This window comes from Cannabis sativa, chromosome 4 (assembly GCF_029168945.1).
Source record: "Cannabis sativa cultivar Pink pepper isolate KNU-18-1 chromosome 4, ASM2916894v1, whole genome shotgun sequence".
Classification (NCBI taxonomy): domain Eukaryota; kingdom Viridiplantae; phylum Streptophyta; class Magnoliopsida; order Rosales; family Cannabaceae; genus Cannabis; species Cannabis sativa.
Window position 1 is genome coordinate 43,406,858 of NC_083604.1, and position 19,044 is coordinate 43,425,901.

At 36.4% G+C, this 19,044-nt stretch overlaps 2 protein-coding genes across 5 annotated transcripts; one reads left to right on the forward strand and one right to left on the reverse strand.

The window, feature by feature from the left end:
* Positions 1–1,043: 1,043 nt before the first annotated feature.
* Positions 1,044–4,100, forward strand: LOC133037226 (protein CONSERVED ONLY IN THE GREEN LINEAGE 160, chloroplastic-like). 4 transcript variants are annotated; one of them, XR_009687351.1, is made up of 4 exons: positions 1,044–1,264; positions 1,332–1,700; positions 2,555–2,659; positions 3,289–4,100. XR_009687351.1 is itself a non-coding variant. In XM_061114122.1 (3 exons), the coding sequence occupies exons 1-3, from the start codon at positions 1,262–1,264 to the stop codon at positions 2,591–2,593; spliced, it is 411 nt and encodes a 136-aa protein (XP_060970105.1). In that variant the 5' UTR covers positions 1,044–1,261; the 3' UTR covers positions 2,594–4,100. The 4 variants fall into 4 exon arrangements, 2 of the variants coding, with proteins under 2 accessions (XP_060970105.1, XP_060970106.1); XR_009687350.1 differs by having other exon boundaries at positions 3,456–4,100; XM_061114122.1 differs by having other exon boundaries at positions 2,555–4,100.
* Positions 4,101–6,209: 2,109 nt separating this feature from the next.
* Positions 6,210–13,009, reverse strand: LOC115712921 (cellulose synthase A catalytic subunit 6 [UDP-forming]). The gene is made up of 14 exons (XM_030641339.2): positions 12,437–13,009; positions 11,309–11,504; positions 11,014–11,225; positions 10,816–10,918; positions 10,532–10,715; positions 10,174–10,440; positions 9,685–10,030; positions 9,361–9,498; positions 8,933–9,058; positions 8,626–8,838; positions 8,265–8,535; positions 7,972–8,168; positions 7,531–7,881; positions 6,210–7,286 (listed from the first exon to the last, which is right to left on the reverse strand). The coding sequence occupies exons 1-14, from the start codon at positions 12,512–12,514 to the stop codon at positions 6,705–6,707; spliced, it is 3,264 nt and encodes a 1,087-aa protein (XP_030497199.2). The 5' UTR covers positions 12,515–13,009; the 3' UTR covers positions 6,210–6,704.
* Positions 13,010–19,044: the final 6,035 nt, after the last annotated feature.

Here is a 19,044-nt window from a genome sequence, read left to right on the forward strand (position 1 = left end):
AACCACGTAAAATATCTGGTGTTTATTATTATTATAATTAAATTATGTAGTGTATTTATTGTAAAAAGGCTATATATTTGGTTAACGAAAATCTGCATTAACAGTTTGGTACTTTCATTGAGAGCCTTTGTGATAAAAACTCAAAAAAAATCCTCCTTTTAAATATAAATTCAATCCTATACTAAATGGCTGATAACACTCCCCACGAAGGCAATCGCCTATAGGAAACTACCCATCGTCCTGGCAAAGAACCTATGGGATCTCAGAGAACCAACACATCTGAACAGCACATTCAGGGAAGAACGATGGTAATTTCAACACTATTGGTGATCAAATCCCAAAAAGAATGAGTGAGGATGCCTATGATCCTACCAGATATGTACCATTGGTAGAATTAGAGAATAGGCAACTTCGACAATGCTTGGGTGAATCAAACTGATGAAACACTGAGTTAGAGCAAGAAGCCCTATCAATAATCTCCCTTTTGCATCTTTTCCTTCGCGTTCTTCACAACACCAAGTCCCCATTGTTGTATTTTTGACAAGCACCATTACCTCACACATTTACCAACAAAGAGAGACCCTTCTCTATTTTTTGTTTCCATTAGTTTATTGTTCCCAAGAATATTACAACCACCTCCCTTATCAGGTTTATGAATATTCGGTCTCCCATGAGCCTTGTGTTCAAAAGTTTCGATACAGATTTCGCCTAGAGATCTCATTTTGTACTATTATCCATACATTCTTGAGAACATAGCTCTAATGTATCAAATCTAATTAATAAAATTAAAATAGACATAGCCCCATTACCATCATAACATGGGAGGCGAACTACTATAAATTACTGGTGTCCTTTTTCATTTATTGCAATTATATTTAGTCAAATTATTTTATCCCAGTTTATTACGATCTTGTTAGATCAGTAGACGAAAAATTGTACCATATCTTTATACATTAAAAGTGCCTATCTAACGACAATTCTTGGTTTAACGATTCTTCTTTTTTTTTTAACGCCAAGAGAACAATTTTTAATTTTTTTAAACGTTTTCTTTTAACGCCGTTAACTTATTATTCTTATAAAAAAATGTAAAAAAAAAATCTATCTCATCTCAATCGTTTCCTTCTCACTTGCCTTCCATTCTCACTCCCAATCGCAGATCTCCCTTCCATTCCACTCCCAATCGCAGATCGTCGAAATCAACAGCCCGGCGAACCCCGACGAACCAAAGCTTCCTTCCACCGACTCCTCCATTTCACTCTCCATGGTATGGATTTTTATTTATTTATTTATTTTGTATTGATCGATTGGGTTCTTATTAGTGTTTCGTCAAGTTCTACGCTCCATGGTATGGAACGAGTTGCTTGAACTCGCGTTCCTTGACGATGGCAGTTCTCAAGTATTGCATTACAGTTACTTCATCAGCAACACCCATCTCTCCAAATTCTGCAAACCCAGCTGTGCCAGACCCACGACAGACCAAAGTTAATTTGCCCAACAAGAAGGCCGTGAAATGGTCCACTGGGATGGCTCCGGGCGAGTATGGTGGACCACCGACCAGCACTAAACTTCGCAAGTACGGAGGAGGTGAAGGAGAAGACCCTATAACCTCTGACGAGTTTATATGGAACAAAGACTTTATGAGTCGCATGAATAAATTGTTTGATGACTCTGCTTCTCCACCTCAACAACCTCCTGTTAAGGTCTCCTACTTTTACTCTTAATTGCTCTTTTTGTAACTGTTAAGTGATCAAGAAGAATTGATTTTATTGCCTAATATTATCAAATAGAGTGTTTTGAAAAAAGAGGCTTATTTGGTTTTTTTTCATTTGTGAAATTAATGGATTTTATGTGATCAAATGTGTTGAATGCATTACAGGAAAAGCCTACCAAGCGTGAGATAGAATGTTTGATTTTGATTTTTTAGTGTTCTTAACAGTTATTGTATGGATTTTCTGGACATTCTTAACAGTATGGAGGTTGATCTGAGTAAAGAACTCACAACCCCTACCAAGAAATTAAAATATAATAAAATTATTATTGGTTCCTAACCACACAAAACAAAAAAAAAAATATATATATATATACATACAAATAATAAAAAAAAAAAAAGTAAAGTATTACTCTGCCTCTGAAGTTCGTTTAGTTTTTTTTTTTTTTATGTTATTAACTTGTTTTAAAGGTTCATTGGTCATCTGTAACAATTGTTTCTTTCATAAAAATAAAATGAATATGAGCTCCATCTGTAGAGATTCTTGAGGTTTCATGGTATTGTTGGGTCTATGTAATTGTTTATTTAGTTCGTAGTTACTGTAGTAAAGAGCCAAAATGCTGATTTTAGTTCATGGTATTAATCATCATTGAGCTTGGCTGGTTGCTCGTGGTTAATTCTTAAATTGTAGTCAAAGTTAATTTATCAAATAAAGCAGATGAGTTAATTTTTAAAATGGATAAATCACGTGGTGACATTAACAAAATTTGCTTGTAAATTATTTGTTTTAGATAACATGATCATTGGTTGCAAAATTTATGTATGTATTATTTGCTTTTGAGGCAGATTTATCTAAGATCCCCAATGATAAACTTGAGGAGCTGAAAGGATTGTACGAAATTGATGTAGTTCCATATACATTGACCCTTGGATATTCATATTGGGGTGCAGGTTAGTGATGCTAATTGATTATATTTTCTGAGTTATCAATTTTTATTCGGTTTCTACTGTCATAAACTTGATTTTTTTTTGGGCTTGTTTTGTCCTTACTGGTCTAGAAAAGGAAAATAAATATTTTTTCATTCTACCCTACTATATAGTGAAGTGTTTGAAGAAAACAGGAGATGTTTAAATTTCAGCCAGACACGGTTTATGGTTAGAAATTGGAATGTTAAGTTTAGAATCTGGAATGTTATAAAGTGTCAATGGCTACGCTTTTTATCTATAAAGATTACCTATTGTCAGTTTTTTGGAATTATGATCATGACCCTTGTCACATGCGAGGCGAAATCCTAGCTAATAAAGAAAGATACCAAACACAATCTATCATGCATATCCATCATGTATTGTTCTACTTGATTAGAAGTTAGGTATTTTTTTTACTCATATTAATTTAAATATTAGAATGTACTTATTGTGTTATATATATGGAAGATAATATGAAATATCATGCAAAAAAACCCCGCAATATCTTTTCCCTTTATACTATACAGATTTATATATAGATGAAAGCAGTATGCGATATTAATTTTATACAGATTTATGATGATGTTAATTTTTAATTTCTACCTCATATTTAGGATTGCTTTCCTTCACAATAGGAAGATTTTGTATGTTGTGCTTTCTTAACTCAATAATATCCTCTGTATATGAAAGAGCTTTAGAAGCATCATCAACAAGGTCCTGTTGTTGCTGATCAAATGCCTAAAGAAGGGTGATAAAACTCATTAAAAGATATAATTTACAGGGGAAAGATAAAGGACGAGCCTATTGACTAAGAGAAGCAAAAGGAATAAGGTATGTAATTCCAATGTGAAAAAAAAAAATATTTGGCACCAACCATCTCACTAGGAGATATTGGCATGGTAAAAAAAAGGTATCATCCTTTTAGTGTTTTGATTGTTTGGGTTGATGAGTTTGCTAGAACAGAGATGCCTACAACAAACTAGGAGTTTTTTCCAATACAATTGTGGTTAAAAAGTTGTTTTTGTCTCATTGGAAATTTGATGTTAAATCTCAACTGAACTTGTTCTCCTCCAGTGATTGTGGTATAGCAGAGAAGTTATGCTTTAATGTGAACCTTTCTTGACAATTAACCCTTTTATTTTATTGTTTTGAATTATAATGTTAGGCTATACTCTGCTTGATTTGGACCATTTTATTGGTGGCAGTGGACACCTTTATTTTTATTTGTTATTGTGCATCTAAAGTTTTGGATTGTAATTATTAATCCAAGTGCACATTTGTTATTTGAACGAAATGTACACTGAAGTTTTCAGCTCTAGCAAGTGATCATATTGTTTTTGGTACTATTTGTGATGGAGTTTCTGTTCTCACACTTGAGTTAATTATAATTTGACTCTCCAATAAATTATATTTCTTTTTCTTTGAATGGTTGTTGGTGACTTTGTATTAACAAGTAATTGAAAATTAATATAGGTGGCGTTTGGTAATATTTTTTTAATCAGTTTTTTATTTTTAAAAGTAGAAAAGTGAATTTTTTTTTTTCAAAAACATGTTCTATAAAACTGTTTTTACTTTTCAATTTTATAATTAGAAATCAAAATTTTAAAAACAAAAAAAATCACTTTCAATATTTTTTTAAACAGTTTCTTTTCTTAATTAATCTTTTGGATTACGACCAGACCTAGACCCAAATCTCCTCCCCACGGCCCTGGTGCTGAACTCGGCTTTTGACGTGAACCCGAATCCGACCCCGGACAGACCCGACTTAAATAAAATCAAAAAATAAAAATAAAAATAAATTTTACAGAACACACTTTTGTTTTCTGTTTTTATAATTGAAAAACAAAAGTGGTTACAGAATGCATTTTTGTTTTTCAAAAATAAATTTTTTTTTTTAAAAAAAAAAAATTCTTTCATTTTGTGATTAAAAAATTAAAAAACAAAAGTATTAGCAAACGGCACCATAGTATGCAATATGCTTATTTTTATGCTATAGAAAAAAATAACCAATCAATGCAAAATGTTGTTTAATTTTTGGTGTAACAATGTATTATAATTATGCCTGTATTAATATTTTAATTTTACTGGTTAAATAATACTTTAGATAACAATGTACATATTATAATTTTATATATACAATTATATTTTACTTACCAAATACAATGATATACAATTTACTTTTATAAAACACATCGTTCATATAATTATACATTTAGTTATCAACATCTAAAAATAAAAAATACAAAAGCCTTAAATAAAACTAATATTTACGTGCCAACTTAACTAGTATATTTATATATAAGAAAAATATAATTTAAATTAAACTAATCAAAACTTTTTACATATAATTCTTTTCTCTTTCATGTTTTATTTGTTTATTTTAATTTATTGTTGGAGATATAAAACAATAATAATTTGTTTTATTGAATTTGTTGTTGGATATGTGAAAATAATTTATATTTTAATAAATATTAAAAAAGTTACCAATCCACAACAAATCCAAGAGAAATTAAAAGGGAGTTTTAAGTTTTCGGTGTAAGAATGGTGTGTAAAGACATTGCTAGTGGATTGCTTCACCTCTAGACCAAGTCCCGTGGACTAATCCAAGAGAAATTTTGGGCCAAACCACATAAAAATGAATGTCATTTTCTTTAGTTTTTGCACTTAAGTTTTGTTTGATTAAAATCTAAATATTGTTAATATAATTAAATGGGTAAAGAGTTTATGTAACTAATCATTCTTTCAGTTTTATTTGTAATATGAATGCTCTCGTAGTCTCATATAATACATTTGAAAATGAATAGCTCTTAAGTTTATTAATATGAATTATTGTTCTCGTGGTACAACTACATGTATCATATTCGAATTGGATAGGATAGTGTGTGAGAAAGTAGGACAGAAGCGGAATCTTTCACCACTTAATTCCATATAAAATTTAGAATTTTGTTTATTTCATGTAATAATATTTTGGTGTAGTAGACTTTCCTTCCCAAAGCACAAATTTATGTTATGGCAGGCTGCTATCAATGAGCACTTGCTCAGTAGAGATCAGCTGAGTAGTTGGCTGACTGTGATTGAGTCCCAAATGTGCCCGGTTTGTGAGAACCAAAGGGAGTCGTAATCATTTATTCCTTGATTGTGAGTTCTCTACTAGAGTAGTGCAGTGAGTTCATGGTTTCTCGGACTGGATTACCAGCTGATGCACTTCTGTATTATCATCTCAGCTGTAGGCACGGCGGTTGTCAACTGGGTTTGGTTGAGTAGGAACTTTTGTGTTTGAGGGAGTGCTAGTAGAGTTTGTTGATAGCCAAATCAAAAGGGCTTCAAAGGCCAAAATTATGTTCATAAAGTCTAGATGCCTAGTAACAAAGAAAAAAATGCGTTTGATGTAATTCTGTTTTCTACTTTTTAGTAGTGTGTTTGTAAGGTTTGGTTGTGAGCAATAAAAAAAATTCTCTTGAGCAAAAATAATATTCATGTTAGAATCTTCATCTCAACGAGATAGCAAAGGAAACAAAGAAATTCCACAGTTGAATTTTCTTAAATTAGAAGTAACACATTTATGGCAAAAAAAAGTTGGAATAAGTGGGTATGTAGATACCAGTACATTGATGAACAAGAACCAATTTTTTTGATTTCTTGAGACACCCGTATGTAGCCCCTATTTTTTTTTCTTTACTTTCTCTTAAGACAAAAGGGAATAATAAATAATCCAATGTTTGTCCTAAATTACAGAATCTAACAACAAAACAAAGCAAAACCCTAGAAAGACCCCACAGAAACAAAAATAAAAGAATTGATAAAACAAATAGCAATGTATATCATCTCCCCCAAGCCCGCTTTATCTACACCCCCATACTATATTATATTATATATAATTAAACCCCACAAAAATTTCTTAGTCCCTCCCATCTGGAATGGAGTGAAACATCTCAAAGTTGATCGAGGAACGATTCGCTTCTGCAACACAAGAATGAAGAACAGAGACCGGAACAAACCTAAACTTTAATTTTTATTTTAATGTTGTATCCTAATCACAGTTTAGACCACAGATTTCTAAGACAGGGCCATCTTTTGAAACAAATGGATTTATTCTCACCCACATGAGAGTTAAGATTGAGGCCAGAAGAATGGACCAGACCACAATAATTGTGGGTATTCTGTCTTGTTTCCCAAGCATACCTTTGAGGAAGGGGTACAAGTGGATGATGACCCAGAGAGCAAAAAATAGCCTACCAAAGAGTGGACCCCATGAATCATAACCATTATTGATGGCATCAGAAATCCCAACCACAACACCAACTAGATTTATTATCAACAGCGTTATGGGAGGGATCAAGAGTGATGTCCACTTGAAAATGTACAGCTCTGAGAACTCTCCATCGTCAGCAGCCTTTGAGGTGACCGTGAAGTTTGTGTTGACACCAGCCAAAACTTTGAGCAGACCCTGGAAAAGAGCGAAGAGATGTGATGAGACACCTCCGATAACCCAGAACTGCTCATTTCTCCACCAATCATCAATCCTGACTCCACCCCATTGCATCTCAAGGATACCAGTTGCTGCTATAGATATGAAGAGAGCCATGAAAAGAATACTTGCATAGTTGCTGATCTGCAAATTTGTATAAAGAGCACATATTAGAATACATTGTAGCATATATTGTCCATCAGAAGTTTCAAGGGTGAATTGATAAGATGCAGCACAAATGCACAAACACTTGAGTTTTCAAGAAAGAACTTGATTTAGACTTTAGTAAACATATATTTGTATATACCAGCAAAACTTATCACAAGCTAATGTACAAATAAAAATCTTGACCAAGTGAGGAAGAAAGGAAGTATAATGGGGGAGTTACCTCGGGGACAATAAATTTCCCAGTGAGTAGACAGATGGCAGGCAAAGAACAATAGACAAGCAAGGGAAGGGAGGTCCAAGGATATACAACGGAGTTTATATAAGAGAAGCGTTCCAACCATTTTAACCCACCCCCATAGCCATACCAAATTGGACAATGTTTACTCAAGAAGATTTCAACTGATCCAAGTGCCCAACGAAGAACTTGGTGCAAACGATCTGAGAGGTTAATAGGAGCTGAACCCTTGAATGCGGGTCTTTTGGGCATGCAGTATACAGATCGCCAGCCATGGCAATGCATTTTGAATCCAGTCAGAATATCCTCAGTAACCGAACCATATATCCATCCAACCTGTTTTAATTTAGAAGTTCAGATAGATGTCAATAAGGTGACTTAAGAGAGTGAAAATAACTTCATAATATACATTACAATTTCACTTACTTCTTTTCCCCATTCTGTTTTATCCTCGTAGCCACAGCTGATGACTTGAAGGGCTTCTTTTAGAAGAGATGCAGGGCTAACATTCTGAGGAACTCCACCATTCTCTAGAATTGCAGATGCAATGAACACTGGAGACTGCCCAAACTTCTTCTCCAATGTCACTTGCGACATATTGGATGCCTTTTCAGGATTCAATTCTGCAATAACAATGCAGTGTATTATCAGATCAAGTGTTCAATTAAAAATAATACACGCACACATATACTTCATTACCGAAACTTGCTAATCTTTACCTGTGATTCCCTCTTCAATATTTTCAAGTGCATGAATCTGCTTGGATGCTTCCCTATGTTTTGGTTTCTTTTTCTCTTTCTTTGTTTTAGCGTTCTTTTTCTTTCTAGAACCAAAACACAGGCAACACCATCTTGGCCAACAATTGCAGGTCCTGCTTGGCCGCTTCTTTTTGGTAGGTGCATCGTACCCATAAAGTGCTTGCCTTCTGAAAACACACCCAGTTCCGACGTATATTGGTCCTTGTATACCATCTAATCCTTTCATGTTGATCTGTTTAGCGAATTAAAAAAGGGTTTAAACAACACTAAAGATGGGTAAAAAAAAGTCAAATTACGAATTACACTAAAGCAACCCACATACATCAAAGAACACGACATTCCGATTTGAGTATCTATCATGACGATCAATCCCATCAAATCTTTGAGGGAATTGGACATAGCAGACTTTCTTTCCTGATGTAGGGTCCATCATGAAGCACATTGCTTCTCTAAGTGCCTTGCTGTTGTTGATGTAGTGATCACAATCAACATTGAGTAGGTAAGGAGCATTTGAAATAACTGCTGAAACTCTCATCTACAAAATAAATTCAAGTTAGCATAAGACAGAATATTTAGGAAAAAAAAAAGGTGATGGTCTCTGTATACATAAATATATAAATTCAGCTCACCAAAGCATTCATGGCACCAGCCTTTTTGTGGTGATCAAAGCCAGGTCTCTTCTCACGAGAAACATAAACTAAACGAGGTAACTCATTTCCTTCAAGATCACGGACACCATTATTACCAAGGAAGACCTGTACACGAACACTTTCTTAAATTAATGCTTAAAAATAACAATAGCATGAAATGGAACAGGGCCAGCTGATGTGACATTATGATAGGCCATTTAATTTGCAACAAAACAGCAAAACTGATATTTAGTAGGCACAAACTAGGAAAACATTGCAGAAAAATAAAATTCTGTCTTCTCTTTCTTCAGCTTAAAATACTAACAAATTTATAAGAACCCACCTATTTGATTAATGAATGTACCTAGGAAAACTATAATAAACAAGGACAAAGTGATAAATATCCAATAGACGAAAAGTTTCCCCACCTGAATCATGCCAGGATGATCGCGCACATTGTTCCCAGGCCATGGAGACCCATCCTGCATTGTCCATCCGTCCTCAGGAACCTTTTGTGCAGTGGATACTAATGCATTTATTCTGACTTTAAATTCTTCATAATCTCTCTGCCAAACAAATACAGAAAAGAAAAAAAAATACTGTCAATTTATGGAGGATTCAACAGCATTTTACAACTAATCCAAAAAACTGTGGCTGGAAAATTGTTGAGAGACAGATAATAAGTTTGATATATAAAATGTTAATGAAGTCAAATCAATTCAGTTACATGGAAATCAAATAAAGCCACAAACCTTCATTGCACGTCTTTCCCTAACAAATGCCGGTTGAACTTTATCTTTCAGATAGTCCATTTTCTGAGAGAAATACCATTCTGGGGCCCTAGGCTCAATACTATATTTCTTACAGAATGGAACCCATTTTCTAGCAAATTCTGATGTCTCAGAGAGTGCTTCAAAAGTAAGCATGGCAGCACCATCATCAGAGACATAGCATGCAACCTTATCAACTGGATAATCAACAGCAAGAATGGATAAAACTGTGTTTGCAGTGATGAGGGGAGGTTCTTTCAGAGGGTCCACCGTACTAACAAATACATCTATATTAGCCAACTCAGATGGCTTTCCTTCTTTTTCATATCTGCAAGTATCAAAAGTAAATGGTCAGACATCCAAAAAAAAAATCGTTGAACTTCATGGAAAATGATAAATTTAATCCAGAAAGAGATTAAAATTGTAAGTACATCCATAAACAGCACTAGACAAGGCTAACATAATATTTACCTCAGTGATAAACGATCAAGGTATGTTTCTCGATGTATGGGATACCATTTGGGAAATTGATCAAGAATCCATGAAACACCAAACCATATTTCACATATAACTGATGTCAACCATAGGCCATATGCATCATTAACAGGATGTAGAAGTCTATAATGAAAAAATAGGCCAAGAATTGCAAGACGGAGAACTATGAGCAATCTGTACGGGCTTATCTTGCTAGAAGAGATTGGCTTCTTCCTTGACAGTGGCTGTCTGCCTTCATCCATCCTAATTACATTAATGAAAATTTTGTTAAATAAACAAAAGAATAAAGTATGCAAGAGATAGGTTATAAGCAAAGTTTTATAGAAGCACTCACATTGGTAACTCCGGATCATCTAGCTCATCTCCAAAGTCTCCGCCACCATTGCCTCCGTGATGCTTTACTACTTGAAGCTTATCATTCTGCTTCTTTTTCCAATCTTCCATCCGATCTTTCCAGGCTACACTTCCATATCCATATACTGCAATATCTTTCTTTGGAACCATCGGTCTGGGTTGCACTGCAATATTGCACTTATAAATAATCTAATACCGATGCTTAAAACAAAAAACCTTGAAATATTGTTGAAGTCAATATGTACCAAACAAAATTTGACTTACAAGGTGTGGATGAATCAGAATAAGGCATTGGATGGACTCTGTTTCCATGACCCATAAATGGTGGTACAATTAGAGCATGACGATCAGAAGAAATCTCGGAATCCTGAAAGGATATAAGAGGCACAATGTAAGGAGCTAATAGCAATGCAACTCATTTGTATTGGCAATACTACAAAAATAAATTGAATATCAACTTACCTCCTCGCCATATGTCAAGAGAGGGATTTCAGAACCAGGGGGAGAGGATTCACGTTCCGGGATTGCAGAAGAATGATATTGTGAACCATAGCGAGAAGGGGGCATTCCTTCAGTGACTTGATGTGGGAAGGCATCATAGTTTCCATACTCAAATTCATTGTCAATATCATCAATATCATCTTCTTCTTCATCACCCTCAACACGAGGGCTACCTGCAAGTCATATTACCAATTAGAAAAGCTTTCGAGATCAAACAGCAATTCCAAAGATAAGCAACTAGAAATAAAAGCCTTACCTTTAAGACGTTTATATCTGGTTTTACACTGGGGGCAAGCTTGGTTTCCTTCTCTTCTTTCATACTCATAGCAGGGCCTACAAACAGGGAATGCACATTCATTGCAAGCAACAAATAGCTCTCCATCCACTGTAATCTCTATGTCATCTCCACAAATATGACATTTTTGCCCACTCAATTCTTGCACAGACTTTATCTGTAATGACAGAGTAATATTGGTGAGTGCTCAAGAAAAATGACATTTTCCATCCCAATTGTTCTCAATTTTTTAAAACAGAAAAACTTATGTAAATTTCAGCTAATTATAATAAATAATAAACACAGTGTTCACGAAGAAAGCAGAAACACGTGAGCAGAGAACATTGTTTCTCCCCCCAAAATTTTCATCTTTGTTAACCAGAATCAATCCTCTCATTCCTATAACTTTCCTCCAAATTAATCATCATGCAAAATCACTGTCTATGGAATCGTTAACTCAAATGGTTAAATTATTTCAACAAGCTCGATGCATACAAGTGCTTTCACAATCTGCCGACACTAATTTTCCACTCATCCCTTTAGTGTGAGCACAAGTAAAGAACTAAGTCAGCATTATCATCTTGATTTCTTGTCTCTTCCACCTAGATCCAAGTAGATCTTGAGAAATAACATGCTCAAAATGTCTTGTAGTAAAACTTACTGTATAATTCCATTACAATTTTCAGCAAATGCAAAACTAAACACAGCTAGCTGAACTTCTAATATGATAATTTTTCCAGAAACTTAGGAGAGTAAAGGAGAAGAAACGCTTAAGGAAGGGTAGAACTCTGAAACTCCTGACTCAAACCACTAAAACCAAGCAACATTTGAAAAGAAACAAAGCATTTAGTTACAGAAAAAAAAAAGGTCCCTTTTAAGCAAAACCACGGAATAAACAATGACTGATACAACAAATAACCATTGAACTAGAAAACAAAAACCCACAAACTAAAATCCCCAAAATTCCAACATCACTCAAAACCCATGTCCAAATTTAAAATCCGCAGCACTTCCAAAAGTGCTAAAGCATAATACAACATGAAGGAGCAAATGGGTATTACCCCAAATTAAAAAAATTAGTCCAAGTGAGGTGATTTCAAAGCCTCTTACCCGTGCATTTTCATCCGCATTGATCAACACAAACTCGTTCCTATTGTGAGACCCAGCAACAAGTCTACCCGTGGCCATAACTCGCCAAAGATAAACTTTTCTCCAAATCTACAAGGGAAGCTTCTTCAAATCAAGGAAACCCAACTCAAAATCCGATCTTTAACGAGTCTGAAGGCCTCAACTCGTCTAAAGATCCATGTTCTCGCTTTAGACCAGTCTGTTCAATACCCATGAAAGGGCATCCAAACCCCACATAGAAGCAAAGAAAAGAAAAAACCAAAATGTATGGGGGGAAAATGTAGTGTTAAAAATAAATTATTACATATAAGAAAAGAAGAGAAGAGTAGTAGTAGAAGGCGTGCTAGTAAATTGATTCCTTCACAAGCCAAATCTCATCTGTAACCTGGCTGGTCCTTATTGTGGTCATAAAACTACGACGCGTAAGAGAGAAGGAGATGAAGAAGAGAAGAGAGAGAGAAAGAGAGAAACAAAGAGACAGACACAGAGGGTGGATAGATAGATAGATAGACAGATCGAGAACATAAAATAATAATAATAATATTTATTAATTAATATGTAAATAAATAATAAAAAAAAAATAACTATTATTATTATTATGTAAAAAATAAAAATAATCAAAAAGGAAGGTGGGTGGGGCCAGTACACATGGTGGTGGCGCTGAGCTGTGCCCCCACCGGAGTTGGTAAGTCAAGAAAATTACAAAAGCTCTTATAGGGTGAAAATAATGAAAATGGAAAAATGAGATTTCTTTACTTTTATCTTCCCCATCTTTCCATAATATATTTTTCTTAAAACAAATGCATCATTTTATTTATTTCCCTTTTAACTTCCTTAAATGGGTACTATTTTACTAATAGGTAAAATTTATTGTGTGTGAATGAGTCACTAACGTTAGGGTTTCTTTTTTTTTTTTTCTTTATGGATTTTGGAACTTTGTGTCGTTTGTCTATAAAAAAAGTCGGTCGTATGTGTAATTTGCATATGTATTTGTTGAGTGTAATACACATAATAATACATAAATATATATAAGAAGTAAAAATAAAATAAATAAATGAATAATAATAAAAATACCTAGGAAGTAGGATCTGCTCACGCGGCGTAGATTATGTCCTTAGTCCTTTCTCTCTTTCTTTCTGTGGTGTTTTTCCTCTGTCTTTAAGGTATCACTACGACTACGCGTTTTCACCTTCTTTTTTTAATTTTATTTAATTTTTCTTAAACTAGCTGTAGTACCAAAAATGAATAAAAATAAAAACAAACTATTTTTGTTTTTTCAAGTTTAACCCTAGCCTATTATTGAAAAAAAAAAAAAAGTTTAACCTAGCTACTTATCTTCTGTTTATGTATGCATGACTTCTGAGTTATTCGTTTTTATCTGTACGGGCAGCATTTTGACTGGTGAGATTCTTCAATTGTCAGTCATTGAAAATTAATTTGTGCTTAATTGTTTTGGTAAAAATGGCAGTTAGTAATATACTTATTGTTTTTTCAGTTAAAAAAAAAATACTAATTGTTTTGTTGGACACTTTGGTGCTTACCCATTTAATGGCAAGAGTGTGTGAGAGTTGGACCATTTTGATTATGATTTTTGGGTGTCTTTCTCCAAGACATATTTTTTCTTTCTATTTTACTAGAAATTTTATACTTACAAATGCAAAACTATGCCGACAATATATATTTTTTTTTGAAATGGCTATGCCGACAATATTGAGAGAATATTTTTTTTCCATTCAATATAATATTTAATGAAAATGTATTTACAAAGGCAGTCATTTACCCGTTCAGTTTCTCAAATATGAAATAAATGAAAATCGTAGATAAAAATATGTAAACTTTTATTGTGTTTCACAGCAAAAATACACTTCTACAGTTAACATAAAATGAGGAGAGAATGAGCTTTTCAATTATTGTGTTACAAGACCACTGTATTTTATCCGATTTTGTTGGGTGGTGGTTGTGGCACTATGATTTTTGTAGTAGACTTGATTTCATTTACGGAATTTTAGCATTGTTCTGGTGGACAGTTGTTCTTGGTGCTTTCTCTTGGCCAATATAGCTCCCTATCTTCCTAGTTAAAAATGTGAATTTGGTCTAATTTATCTATTAATAAAAATATTTATTTTTTATTAAAGAATAAAAATAAGTAAACGTGAATGAGACAAGAATATAATAAGTTAAAATTTGACGCGCGGATCTTTTCCCTAGCCATCAGTTTTTGAATTTTGTAATGATATTTTGATCCGTGTTTATGGAAATGTTTCGTTGAGAAAAAAAAATCTCTTTATTTATATACATAAAAGAGCTCCAAAGCAACTTATTTAGGGGCAAATGAAATAGGCTTAAAAACAACACTGCGATGTATTGCCGAGAGCTTTAATTTTTTCTTCTTCTTGAAGTTTTCCTCCAGGACGGCCTCTGGTACAGTAACTGTAAGAGAGTTCTCTATCTCGGTGCTCCCTCAGCCATATTCACTCCATTTCCCGACATTTCTAGCTTTTCCTTCCCTGATCTTCCCCATGTCAACCCTAATGATTGCAAATAGCCCCCGTATCCCCCGCGCTCAGCATCTATTTAATGTAATCTCTCTCTCCCAGTTGCATTTAATTCTGACGGCACCCTTTTTTGGGCATTTAATGCTCGATCAGACCCTCCCTCTTCTCTATCTCTCAATACTCCCACTACAATCCACCCAAACCATCCTTTCCATCTTCTCAAGCATTTACTTCTGGGTAATCATTTCCCCTCCGCCTCTGCATCTCGCTATTCCAGGAATCGAAGCGATGTCTCCCAACTCATCTCACCGCCTGACGCACCCATCCATCTCCAGGTATCTCCCTCGCTCCTTTTCTCTCCTTTTTCTCTATTTATTCCTGATTTGCCTCAACTGTTTGCCACCTCCTACCAACCTCAGTTCAGATACTTCCCAGACTCTCTCCCTTGATTCAATGGCCTCTTCCTCCTCTTCTCCCAATGTTCTCACCCCTCTCTCTGAAGAAGAAAGCCTCATCCATGATTTCGACCACATCTCTATCTCTTCCTCGTCTGACCCAAATGCCTTCTGCCTCATCTTCAAGCTTCTCTCCCCCAGAACTGCTAAGCCTGCTTGGATCGAAAAGGCCATGTCTGAGGCATGGACCCTTCGTTTCCCAACCAAAATCTCTGAGTATCACTCTGGCCTTTTTCTGGCCACATTCCAATGCGATGGGGATCGCCGTCGCGTCCTCGAAGAGCAACCCTGGCACTTTGACAAATTTCTCATAGTGTTCACTCACCCTGATGTTTCCCTAACCCCCACCCCTGAAAGTATCAGATACACCCCATTCTGGATTCAAGCCCACCGTATCCCCTTCGGTCGCAGAAGTCTCCAGTTGGCCCAGTTCATAGCTGATGAACTGGGGGACCTTATTGAAATCTACCCTCTCTCTCTGCTTGAGAACTCTGGCCCGTTCCTTAGGATCAGAGTCTTGCTTGACATTACCAAGCCTCTGCGCCGAGGTATGACTATCCGTTTTAGGTCCATCCATGAACCCAGATGGATAAGCTTCAAATACGAAAGCCTCCCAAATTTCTGTTACTTCTGTGGTCGTCTGGATCACACTTACAACAAATGTTCTCGTTACCTTCTCCGCTGTGACAATTTTCCTTCCCCTCCACTTCTTGAATACACTGACTCGCTTCGTGCTTCGGCTCAACCCCAACTCAAAAAGAATCCTTTTGACATCTCCAATGCTACTCCGCTTGAAGAGCTTATCCCTCCTCCTGCCTCTCCGGCTCACAGTCTCCAGCATGCGGTTGACCAATTTCTTCGAGTCCATTCCCCACCTCACTCCACCAACATTGTTACGTCCACAAGCATTTCCCCAAATTACGCCCCCCCTCAGTCAACCCACCAAGCCGCTCCAACCCCAATCATGACCACGTCCACCATCTCCCACACTGCCAAAGGGAAAGGCATTGCTGTCCCTGTCTCTGAACCACCTATATCCAGGCCCCCGGGCATTGTTATCCAAGAATCTTCCACAAGATCTTCTCCCACTTCCTCAGTGGGAACCCGTAAGCACTTCACTAGGCAATCCACTCAAGTTGGGGACTCTGTCAGGAGTATGCTCAAGCGTGCTCGTGCAGCTCCTGGTGATGATGCTGTGGTCCCTTCCGTTTCTGATGATGAACCAACGGCGGGTGTCGCTACGCGACCCCGCCGAGAAAAATGAATCTCTGCAGTTGGAACGCTCGAGGTTTAGGGAGTTCTCGAGCGTTCCGTCACCTCTCCCTTCTGGTTAAGCAACACCAGCCTACCCTGCTTTTTGTTATGGAAACCAAGCTGCCTGCAAACCGGGGACTCAACCTGAAGTATAAGCTTCATTTTGATAATGTTTTTGAAGTTCCTAGGAATGGGTTAGGGGGGGGTCTTTTGCTTTTTTGGAAAAATTGTATTGATGTAACCGTGGTTTCTTACTCCCTTAATCATATAGACTGTTATATAAATAATTCTAATGATATCAACTGGCACTTCACTGGTTTCTATGGTTCTCCTTATGTTCATTCAAAAATTTTTACTTGGACATTGCTTAATCGTTTATTTGATACTGCCCCTTTATTACCGTGGTTAGTAATTGGAGATTTTAATGATTATTTATCCCTCAATGATCGCAATTCTGCCACCCCTCCTCCCCCTCATGCTATGCACCAATTTCACTCCTTCCTTCATTCACGTAATTTAAATCCTCTTCCATGCACGGGCAACAAATTCACTTGGCGTCATGGTTCCATTCTGGAACGTTTAGACTGGTGTACTATTACCCCTTCATGGAAAGCTCTTTTCCCCCATGCTTCGCTCGCCCATTTGGGCTTTTATGGCTCTGATCACAGGGCCCTTAAACTCCAATTGGAAGACTCCTCCTTCAGAAACCTCCATCACTCTCGCTTCCACCTTGAAAACTATCTCCTTAATGATCCCTCATTCTCAGCCTTGGTCCGAAACTCTTGGTCCACTCATTCATCCCCTTCCTCACTCCCTCTTCAGCATTTCCTCAACAAACAATCTTCTTGCCTCTCTACTATTAAGGCTTGGCAATCTTCACAACCCTCCCTTAAGCACCAAATTTCCCGAACTCAAGCTGATCTTGACCGGTTATTAAATAACAATCACTCAGCTCACCTTTATAACCAGCAAATATCTCATCTCCAATCTGAACTTAATAGACTTCTCCTAAAAGATGAAATATACTGGAAACAAAGATCAAGGGCTGCTTGGCTTCGGGCTGGAGACAAGAATACCCGTTTTTTCCACCAAAAAGCCTCTAATCGAAAACGCAACAATTACATTCGGTCTCTCACTCTTCCTGATGGTTCCCTCATTCATGACTCTCAAACCATTTGTGCCCAATTTCTTTCCTTTTACACTGATCTCTTTACCTCTCAAGGAACCTCCCCTTCCGCCATCTCTTCCATTCTCCAGGGGGTCACCAAGTCTCTTTCCTCTGCTCAATCTGCTTTTCTTGCTGAACCTTTCACTGCCGAGGAGATTAAAACTGCCATGTTTAGCCTTTCTGGAGACAAATCTCCAGGCCCAGATGGCCTAAACTCTTTTTTCTATCAGAAAAATTGGGACATTATTGGTCATGATCTCACTCAGGGTCTTCTCCACATCCTTAATAATCATGCTGATTTTTCTCAAATCAATAACACTATATTGGTCCTTATCCCTAAAAAGAAAAATCCCAAAAGCGTCCGTGATTTTCGTCCGATCAGTCTCTGCAACACTTTGTATAAGTGCCTCTCTAAGGTTTTGGCTAATCGTCTTAAACTCGTTCTACACTCTATTATTAGTCATAACCAAAGTGCTTTCCTCTCTGGGAGGCAAATCACGGATAATATTGTAATTGCCAATGAGCTTATTCATGCCATTCACTCTAGAAAGCATGGCAAAATGGGATGGGCTGCGATCAAATTGGATATGGAAAAAGCCTTCGACCGTGTTGAATGGTCCTTTATTTCTCACTTCCTTCACCATATTGGTACCCCCCCTACTTTCACTTCCCTCATCCATAAGTGTCTCTCCACTGTCACCTATCAACTGTCCCTAAATGGTCAGTTATCCTCGGTGTTTTCCTCCTCGCGAGGCATTCGTCAAGGTGACCCTCTTTCACCTTATCTATTCTTAATTGTGGCTGAAGGATTGTCTGCTGCCATTCGCCTTCATGAAGAAGCCAATCTCCTTTCAGGTATTAAAATTTGCCGCGGGGCTCCCATTTTCTCCCACCTTCTCTTTGCTGACGACAGTATGGTTTATGCCCCTGTTTCTTCTCAATCCTCGGAGGCTATAAACCACATTTTACTTCTTTATCATGAAGCCTCGGGTCAATCTGTTAACAGGGAAAAGTCTTCCATCCTCTTCTCACCTAACACTCCTTCTGATTCTCAAACACATTTTCGATCTTCATTGTTACTCCAGGGTGAAGGGTTTATTAGTAAATATCTTGGGGTCCCTCACTGTATAGGTAGAGTCAAGAACTCTGTTTTTCACTATCTTATTCAAAAAACTTCCTCTAAACTTAGTTCTTGGAATGAAAAACTCTTCTCCCGTG

Bases quoted from the DNA above. Each gene is read 5' to 3' on its own strand.
- LOC133037226 (XM_061114122.1), top strand. The intron at 1,701-2,554 runs GTCTCCTACTTT...CTTTTGAGGCAG, and splicing joins CTCAACAACCTCCTGTTAAG to ATTTATCTAAGATCCCCAAT.
- LOC115712921 (XM_030641339.2), bottom strand. From the start codon at position 12,514: ATGGCCACGGGTAGACTTGTTGCTGGGTCTCACAATAGGAACGAGTTT. The intron at 11,226-11,308 runs GTAAGGCTTTTA...TATGACTTGCAG, and splicing joins CAGATATAAACGTCTTAAAG to GTAGCCCTCGTGTTGAGGGT. The intron at 10,031-10,173 runs GTAAATATTATG...TGATACTTGCAG, and splicing joins CTTGATCGTTTATCACTGAG to ATATGAAAAAGAAGGAAAGC.